The sequence below is a fragment of the Penaeus chinensis genome, chromosome 9 (assembly GCF_019202785.1).
Source record: "Penaeus chinensis breed Huanghai No. 1 chromosome 9, ASM1920278v2, whole genome shotgun sequence".
Lineage (NCBI taxonomy): Eukaryota > Metazoa > Arthropoda > Malacostraca > Decapoda > Penaeidae > Penaeus > Penaeus chinensis.
The window spans coordinates 9,857,436-9,867,250 of NC_061827.1; the positions used below are offsets into that span (position 1 = coordinate 9,857,436).

General features: G+C 34.0%; 2 protein-coding genes across 3 annotated transcripts in view; one reads left to right on the plus strand and one right to left on the minus strand.

Moving 5' to 3' along the window:
* The first annotated feature begins 1,042 nt into the window (after positions 1 to 1,042).
* On the plus strand, positions 1,043 to 6,241 carry LOC125029102. 2 transcript variants are annotated; one of them, XM_047618889.1, is made up of 4 exons: positions 1,043 to 1,560; positions 4,876 to 5,052; positions 5,412 to 5,551; positions 5,672 to 6,241. In XM_047618889.1, the coding sequence occupies exons 2-4, from the start codon at positions 4,899 to 4,901 to the stop codon at positions 5,753 to 5,755; spliced, it is 378 nt and encodes a 125-aa protein (XP_047474845.1). In that variant the 5' UTR covers positions 1,043 to 1,560; positions 4,876 to 4,898; the 3' UTR covers positions 5,756 to 6,241. The 2 variants fall into 2 exon arrangements, with proteins under 2 accessions (XP_047474845.1, XP_047474844.1); XM_047618888.1 differs by having other exon boundaries at positions 4,895 to 5,052.
* An 838-nt stretch (positions 6,242 to 7,079) lies between these two features.
* The window catches only part of LOC125028602 (ankyrin repeat and BTB/POZ domain-containing protein 1-like), a 6,112-nt gene continuing 3,376 nt past the window's right edge, over positions 7,080 to 9,815 (minus strand). The window contains exon 3 of the mRNA XM_047618061.1: positions 7,080 to 9,815. This exon is cut by the window's right edge and continues 1,064 nt beyond it. The gene's annotated coding sequence lies outside the window, so the exon portion shown is untranslated.

The following is a 9,815-nucleotide window of genomic DNA, read 5'->3' on the forward strand; positions in this document are numbered from 1 at the left end:
GACGATAATGGTAAAAATGATAATGATAATTATGACTGATGATTGATGATAATGATAATAATTATGACTTATGATTGATGATAATGATAACGATGACAAAAGTAATAATAGTAATAACAATGATAATAATAATTGTAATGATAATGATAATAATGAAAATGACTGACAATAACAATAACAATGATAATATTAATGATACCAAAAATAGTAATAATATTTATGATAACAATAATGAGAACGATAATGATAATAACATCTATAATGATAATGATAATAATAATAATAACAAAATGAAAGTGATGATAATGATGATAATAATAATAATAATAATAACAATAATGACAATAATGATGATGATGATGATGATAATTACAGCAACAACAAACAACGGCAACAACGATAATAACAATGATAATAATGATAATACTACTACTAATGATACTAATAATAGTACAGTGATGATAATATTACTACTACTACTAATGATCATGATAATGATGATGATAATAATAATGGTAATAAAGATAACAAAAAATTAACAGTTTGATAATAATAACAATAGTAGTCGTGATAACTATTATAACAATAATAATGATAAAAATAATAACATTGACATCTGCAATAATAAAGAGTCTGAATTAGTATATCAACAGCTTTAATGCAGATGTGTAACGATAGTAATAAGGTTAATGACATTACTGGTAATAATAATGCAGAAGTTTACTGAGTAATAACACAAGAGAAGTCATGCAATAATAAATATAATGATAATAATAATAATACTGTGATAATATCATTGACAATGATAATGATTATAATAATAAGACTGCTGATATTTATACGGACATGCATATATATATATATATATATATATATGTATGTGTGTGTGTATGTGTAAAAATATATATAAATGAATATATATATATATGTATGTGTATGTATAAATATATATATATACATATATAAATGTATACAAACACACACACACACACACACACACACACACACACACAGACACACACACACACACACACACACACACACACACACACACACACACACACACACACACACACACACACACATATATATATATATATATATATATATATATATATATATATATATATATATATCAAATAAGCTTCGGACACGCTACTGATTTTAAACGGAAAAAGTCTCTTTCAATGGAAAACACGTAAATCAAAATTAATATACATTACAATTTGCCACTATGTTAGCAAAGAATTTAATGGTCTACGGAGTAATCAGAAACATTGCACTTGGACGTCAAGAAATGAAACGAAAACCTTGCAAATAGCATAAAAGGAAATAGTTTATACATCATGCTTCAGCATTCCACGTACAAAGAGATCCGCGATTTCACATTTTCGAGAAATTTTGGAGCTGCTTCGTTCAAGGCTCCCAACCGAAGAAAACCCAAACTTCAGATTATTGTTCCAAGTGTAAACAGAAGGGACTCCGTAGACTGCTTTACAATTAATCGCCTTGGTACTCTTCATAGTGACGTGCTAAAACAGCAAGGGACATGAGCAGAAGGTAAACGGACTAGTATGTATAGCATAGAGATGATTTTGTTTATTTATTTGTTTATTAATTCTGCATTCTGTATATACTACCCTCTAGTGCTGTTCAAACTTTAATTTTACCATAATCGTTAACTCATTCCTAACCCTTTCCGCTAATGCTATATAACTGTTGCAATGTTTTAAATACACCGCTAATAACCTGAGATGTTGACACGACAGAAAAAGTTGATAATTGTTAATTTCGAAGGAATGACTGTGACTTAATCTCAGAGGGGCAAGGTCACTTCCTTAACTTTACCAATACATTTATATCATTTACTTCTCTTTTTCCTACTTCTCCTTCTTTCTCCTTCTCCTTCTCTTTTCCCTTCTCCTTCTCTTTCTCCTTCTCCTTCTTCTTTTTTTCCTTCTTCTCCTTCTCCTTTTCCTTCTTCTCTTTTTCCTTCTCTTTTTCCTTCTTCTCCGTCTCTTTTTCCTTCTTCTCCTCCTTCTCTTTTTCCTTCTTCTCCTTCTCCTTTTCCTCCTTTTTCTTCTTCTTCTCTTTTCCCTTCTTCTCTTTTTCCTTCTTCCCATTCTCTTTTTCCTTCTCCTTCTCTTTTTCCTTCTTCTCTTTTTCCTTCTTCTCTTTTTCCTTCTTCTCCTTCTCTTTTTCCTTCTTGTCCTTCTCTTTTTCCTTCTTCTTCTCTTTTTCCTTCTTCTTCTCTTTTTCCTTCTTCTCTTTTTCCTTCTTCCCATTCTCTTTTTCCTTCTCCTTCTCTTTTTCCTTCTTCTCTTTTTCCTTCTTCTCTTTTTCCTTCTTCTCCTTCTCTTTTTCCTTCTTGTCCTTCTCTTTTTCCTTCTTCTTCTCTTTTTCCTTCTTCTTCTCTTTTTCCTTCTTCTCTTTTTCCTTCTTCTCTTTTTCCTTCTTCTCCTTCTCTTTTTCCTTCTTGTCCTTCTCTTTTTCCTTCTCCTTCTCTTTTTCCTTCTTCTTCTCTTTTTCCTTCTCCTTCTCTTATTCCTTCTTCTCCTTCTCTTTTTCCTTCTTCTTCTTCTCTTTTTCCTTCTTCTCTTTTTCCTTCTCCTTCTCTTATTCCTTCTTCTCCTTCTCTTGTTCCTTCTTCTCCTTCTCTTTTTCCTTCTTCTCCTTCTCTTTTTCCTTCTTCTCCTTCTCTTATTCCTTCTTCTCCTTCTCTTTTTCCTTCTTCTCCTTCTCTTTTTCCTTCTTCTCCTTCTCTTGTTCCTTCTTCTCCTTCTCTTGTTCCTTCTTCTCCTTCTCTTTTTCCTTCTCCTTCTCTTTTTCCTTCTTCTCCTTCTCTTTTTCCTTCTTCTCCTTCTCTTTTTCCTTCTTCTTCTTCTCTTGTTCCTTCTTCTCCTTCTCTTTTTCCTTCTCCTTCTCTTTTTCCTTCTTCTCCTTCTCTTTTTCCTTCTTCTCCTTCTCTTTTTCCTTCTTCTTCTTCTCTTGTTCCTTCTTCTCCTTCTCTTTTTCCTTCTCCTTCTCTTTTTCCTTCTCCTTCTCTTATTCCTTCTTCTCCTTCTCTTGTTCCTTCTTCTCCTTCTCTTTTTCCTTCTTCTTCTTCTCTTGTTCCTTCTTCTCCTTCTCTTTTTCCTTCTTCTCTTTTTTCCTTCTTCTCCTTCTCTTTTTCCTTCTTCTCCTTCTCTTTTTCCTTCTTCTCCTTCTCTTTTTCCTTCTTCTCCTTCTCTTTTCCTTCTTCTCCTTCTCTTTTTCCTTCTTCTCCTTCTCTTTTTCCTTCTTCTCCTTCTCTTTTTCCTTCTTCTCCTTCTCTTTTTCCTTCTTCTCCTTCTCTTTTTCCTTCTCCTTCTCTTTTTCCTTCTTCTCCTTCTCTTTTTCCTTCTTCTCCTTCTCTTTTTCCTTCTTCTCCTTCTCTTTTTCCTTCTTCTCCTTCTCTTTTTCCTTCTTCTCCTTCTCTTTTTTCTTCTTCTCCTTCTCTTTTTCCTTCTTCTCCTTCTCTTTTTCCTTCTTCTCCTTCTCTTTTTCCTTCTCCTTCTCTTTTTCCTTCTTCTCCTTCTCTTTTTCCTTCTTCTCCTTCTCTTTTTCCTTCTTCTCTTCTCTTCTTCTATTTTTCTTCTCCTTCTCTTTTTCCTTCTTCTCCTTCTCTTTTCCTTCTTCTCTTCTCTTGTTCCTTCTTCTCCTTCTCTTTTCCTTCTCCTTCTCTTTTTCCTTCTTCTCCTTCTCTTTCCTTCTTCTCTTCTCTTTTTCCTTCTTCTCCTTCTCTTTTTCCTTCTTCTCTTTTTCCTTCTTCTCCTTCTCTTTTTCCTTCTTCTCCTTCTCTTTTTCCTTCTTCTCCTTCTCTTTTTCCTTCTTCTCCTTCTCTTTTTCCTTCTTCTCCTTCTCTTTTTCCTTCTTCTCCTTCTCTTTTTCCTTCTTCTCCTTCTCTTTTTCCTTCTTCTCCTTCTCTTTTTCCTTCTTCTCCTTCTCTTTTTCCTTCTTCTCCTTCTCTTTTTCCTTCTTCTCCTTCTCTTTTTCCTTCTTCTCCTTCTCTTTTTCCTTCTTCTCCTTCTCTTTTTCCTTCTTCTCCTTCTCTTTTTCCTTCTTCTCCTTCTCTTTTTCCTTCTTCTCCTTCTCTTTTTCCTTCTTCTCCTTCTCTTTTTCCTTCTTCTCCTTCTCTTTTTCCTTCTTTTCCTTCTCTTTTTCTCTTCTCTTCTCTTTTCTTCTTCTCCTTCTCTCTCTTTCCTTTCTCTTTCCTCTTTTTCTTCTCCTCTTTTTTCTTCTTCTCCTTCTCTTTTTCTTCTCTCTTCTCTTTTTCTTCTTTCTCTTTCCTTCTTCTCTCTTTCTTCTCTTCTTTTCCTTCTTTCTTCTCTTTTCTTCTTTCTCTCTTTTTCTTCTTCTTTCCTTCTCTTCTTTCCTTTCCTTTTTTCTCTCTCCTTCTCTTCCTCTCTCCTTTTTCCTTCTCCTCTTTTTCTTCTTCTCCTTCTTTTTCTCTCTTCTTCCTTTTTCCTTTCTTCTCTTTTCTTTCTCCTTCTCTTTTCCTTCCTCTCTTTCTTCTTTTCTCTTCTTTCTTCTTCTTTCCTCTCCTTTTCCTTTCCTTCTCTTTCTCTTCCTCTTCTCTTTTCCTCTCTTTTTCTCTTTTTCTCTCTCCTTCTTCTCTCCTTTATTCCTCTTTTCTTTCTTCTTCTCTTTCTCCTTTTTCTCCTTCTCCATTTAGTCAATCATCATATTGGTGAATTGATTATCCCATGTCAGTCATCTTCATCAGCAGTACTGTTATTAGTATTGGTATCAATGGTAAATTAGCTAATAATAACAGTTATATTGATGAAATGAATTTCTCTCATCTTTTAATTTCTTTTTCATCTACAAAAAAAAAGTAATTATATGGAGCAAAAGTTAATCTGGATTGTTTCAGACAGATGTATTCAGTAGGACTTGCTTTGGCTGCAGTCCTGATCACATGTGGGCCAGGTAATACCAATGCTCAGGTCTCAGGCACCGATGGTACGAATACAACAGTCGCAAATATCACAAATGTCAACACTTCCTCCAGTAGTACAAGGACTGAGAGAGGTAAGATTGTGTGGGTCTCAAGAGTGACCATGATGTTTTTTTTGTGATATATATGTAAATAGCTGTGGAATGGTTTTAAATAGTTGATTGTTATATCGAGTATTAGGGGGAAATATGTATTGTCGAAAAGGGAAAAAATAAAGACAAATCATCCCTCACCATCTATTGATTCAATTTTCTTTTTCTAGCTATTTTCGAATAAAAGTAATATTTTTTAGCTTCTCATATCCATGCTTCACTCATATCTGGCCTAGTGGTTGTAAGCTCTGTATATTTTATTGTATTGTAAATTTTTGCACCTAACTAGTGCAAGGTTTGCTTTTTTTCATGAGGTATAAAGTATGTTTTTACAATTCCAGGTGATTCTTGGATATTGGAGGTGGTCATGTTCATGCTGCTTTTCATCATGTGGTTCATTGTGCCTTTCATGTCTTGGGGCTTTGTGATTCCTGCTACCATTATCTTTCGCAGTATCTTTGTGGATTTGATTGGGGAGAATGTAAGCTTGTGTTGTGTTTTGTTTTTGTCAGTTAAGCACTCTACTTTCCACACTGCACGTGAAGTTCTTTGTAATATTGTATAATATTGACAATGTTATAAAATGAGGCAATTCTTTCAGATGTTCGTAGAAGTTTTCGGTGGAACTGGAGGTAATGGTCCCCTAATGCTTGTAGAAGATGCCTTCAAGGGGGTCTTCTCATAACTTCCAATACGTATACATTGCTTGTCATTTATGTCTATCAGCTCTAGACATCATTAATTCTGTAGAAAGCCTCTACTAATACCATGAGAATAGTAATCCCAATCTTTTTTTCTGTGCTGTGATTTGGATTCAGGTGTTGAATTTTCAAAGAGTGAGAGGAAAAATAAAAGGGGAACATTGTCATTAATCAAACAAGGTACACAAATAAAGCTGTGTAAGATATCGACTGGTAATGGTGTTCGGCAAAACTACATTTAAGTATACTGAAATACAGTATGTTTTACACAAGAATCAAGCACAGAAAACAAGATAAGCTGAAATATTCCCGAATTGACCATATAAATTCAAATGAACAAGTCCATGACCTATGAAGAATATTCTTTTATATATTTAGCCCCTTTCTGTTATCAATTTACAAAATGTTAAAACAGACACACACACACACACACACACACACACACACACACACACACACACACACACACACACACACACACACACACACACACACACACACACACACAAACACCTGTATACACACACACAAACACCTGTATACACACACACGCACCTGTATACACACACACACCTGTATACACACACACACACACACCTGTATACACACACACACACACCTGTATACACACACACACACACCTGTATACACACACACACACACCTGTATACACACACACACCTGTATACACACACACACACCTGTACACACACACACACCTGTACACACACACACACACACACACCTGTACACACACGCACACACACACACCTGTACACACACGCACACACACGCACACACACACGCACACACACGCACACACACATGCACACACACCTGTACACACACACACACACCTGTACACACACACACCTGTACACACACACACACCTGTACACACACACACACACACACACACACACACACACACACACACACACACACACACACACACACACACACACACACACACACACACACCTGTACACACACACACACACACACACCTGTACACACACACACACACACACCTGTACACACACACACACACACACACACACACACACACACACACACACACACACACACACACACACACACACACACACACACACACACACCTGTACACACACGCACACGCACACACACGCACACGCACACACACGCACACGCACACACACGCACGCACACGCACATGCACACACATGCACACACACACACGCACACACACATATATATATAGAGGAGTAGAGGAGTAGAGGATTAAAAAGAGTACCATTACTTGGTTTATATGCATGAAAATACCACTACCAGAATCAATATTTATTTGGCTGTATATAATCTGTGAGATAACAAGGCAATAAATTAAAGGAAATACAGTCATGTGGACCTTATTAACCCAATGCTTTCGGGAAAACGTGTTCACTCTGTTATTGTCTTGTGAAATGTATCTACCCGCAGATGGCTGTACAAGTCCTCAGCCACCAAGGGAGGCAATCAGTACATGTGACACCATCACATTCCTGTTTTTTTTTTTTTTTTTTTTTTCTAAAGCTATAAATATGGATGGTTTTATTATTATTATTGACATTATAATTATTACAGTGTTATCAACAATAGTAATAGTAATATAAATCAAATAAAACATTTCCGAAAATCAAGGTTAAAGGTAACAAATGAGATAGGTCAGACTAGTAAATGACTCATTGATGACTAAACACTTATTTAGCCATCTGTGTAAATACAGTTAATGAACTAAACTCGCCGAGGGCATGGTATGTGCATACATACCATACATGGTGGCACTGGGTTAATCATTCATAAATATGCATTAGAAGATAAATATACAATCAGAAATACACAATGTATCGTGTATGAAATGTAAAAAATGATTAGATGGATATAAAAATACACAAATCAGAAAACCATCATCTGGGATATAAACACTGATTTTATTTAATTTGTTTTAAAATTCATTAATTCTGTGAATGCTTTAACTTGTTTTACTTTTAAAACTATACATGCTTAGTCATGTATAAGTTTATATTTAAATATCTGTATGAACTATTTTCATGGGAGTCTTATTGTGAAAAATCATACATGTAGATAAACCTACAACATACATTATATATTCTCTGAAATCTATTGCTTTGTGATAACAGTACAAAATTCTTTAATATTTATTAGCAATAAAGAAATACCTTTAGTATATTAAAAATAACATTAAAATTAATAAATATTTAACAGTGCTTTTGGATTACCACACGTCATTTTGTCTTGACACTGAGCAAGATCTGCCTTTGAGATGGTATATAATGACAATTACCATTATGATATGAATATGTGTGTGTGTGCATGTTTGCGTGTGTTTTTCTGTGTTTTTGTGTGTTTGTGTGAGAGTTATACATACATACATATACATATATATATATAATATGCTATTAACCCTTTCGTGCATTGTGCATTTAAGTGTTTCTGAGATCATGGGTGGAGGTATTTGTGGCATTATATTATTGTTTTGGGCATGGTCAAGAAAAAAGAGAATTCATAAAATCTTTAGCTTTCAATGGGGGGATGAAAACAGTAAAAAAGAGAAAAGAGAAGAGAATAAGTATACATAAATACATACATGTACTATATATACACATTTTTCTTCTTTTTCTCTTTTTCCATTTGGTGTTTGGAATAGCTGGGGCTTTAGATCTGTCACCAGCCATGGCCATTAGGTCTCTACATAAAGTAAATGTGTTCAGTGTCTCCAACCATTTTTTTTGTGGTTGGGAAAACTGAAAAAGACGGTTTGTACACCTTATAACACTTCCTGTTAGTTTTCAACAACTGAAGGCATGAATTTTATACATAAACAAGAGAAAATTCTTATTTATTGCTGTCATGCAAATTCACATGATAGTGCACCTCTTACACCTTTCCAGTGTAATGAAAAATAAAAGCATTAAATGCACAAGAGCATTAATAGACTATAAATACAAACTTTAATATAACAATCACTGTACATTTAACAAAATATAATAAAGTCTCTAAGAGAATTCTGTTGGATATTTTCAGCATGTAATTAATTAACTGTTTTGGTGTTTCAGATAGTTACTGTTATATGGGTATAATATATTTAAATTTTTCAGTTAATGTGACTACCAATAAAGTACATAACATTATATTTTATCATATATCACAAAAATAAAATGTACAATTGAAGAATCGAAACACACAAATCTGCAATGTTCATCTTCATTGAATGTTATGTACACAAATCTACAAAGTTAAATTCTTCATCAAGACAAAATAAACTTTGGCTTTTTCATCCTAACTGTCAATTGGATTATACATTTTTGACTGAATGGAAGTTATAGACAACTCAAAGAGATAACCTCAAATATTAGGCCTTTTCCTCACAAATAAATTCTGAATTTGACCCTGAAGCATTTTTCTCTATAACCTTTCATAATCCATGTTTATCTTTGACCATTCCTCTTTGAATGGTCATCAATGTCCATGTTCAAATACATAAATAATGTAATGGTGTTCTACCATTAAAGATACCAAGTACCTATTGTATTTAAATTTTCAAGAATATTTTTTCTCTTTATCATTGAAATGACATTCTGTTCTGTGATAAACTGACACATATTTTTTTTTTTCACTGCAAACCTCATCACACTGCATAGTGATACTGCTCATTCACTGTTTGTAAGAAATATAATGGCTTGAAATATAGGTCACTGGAAGCCACAGTGTGCATGTAATCTTTGGTTATTAAAAGAAGAGAAACAAATTGTAATAAGATTGATGATGCAAGGAAAATCTTATCTTGTTTATAATGAATGAAAGAAAGAAAGAAAGAATAAAAAATCAAATTCCAAGTGAACTGATGGGAGTAACAACACAACAGCATAATTTTCTTTCTAGAATTTAAAGATACATTTGGATAGATGTGAATTCTGTTAAAAGTTTCTTCAATGCCAAATCACCTTCCTCTCCTGTTCTTTGGTCAAGTGTTTTGAATAATGAAGTAAGACTATATATATA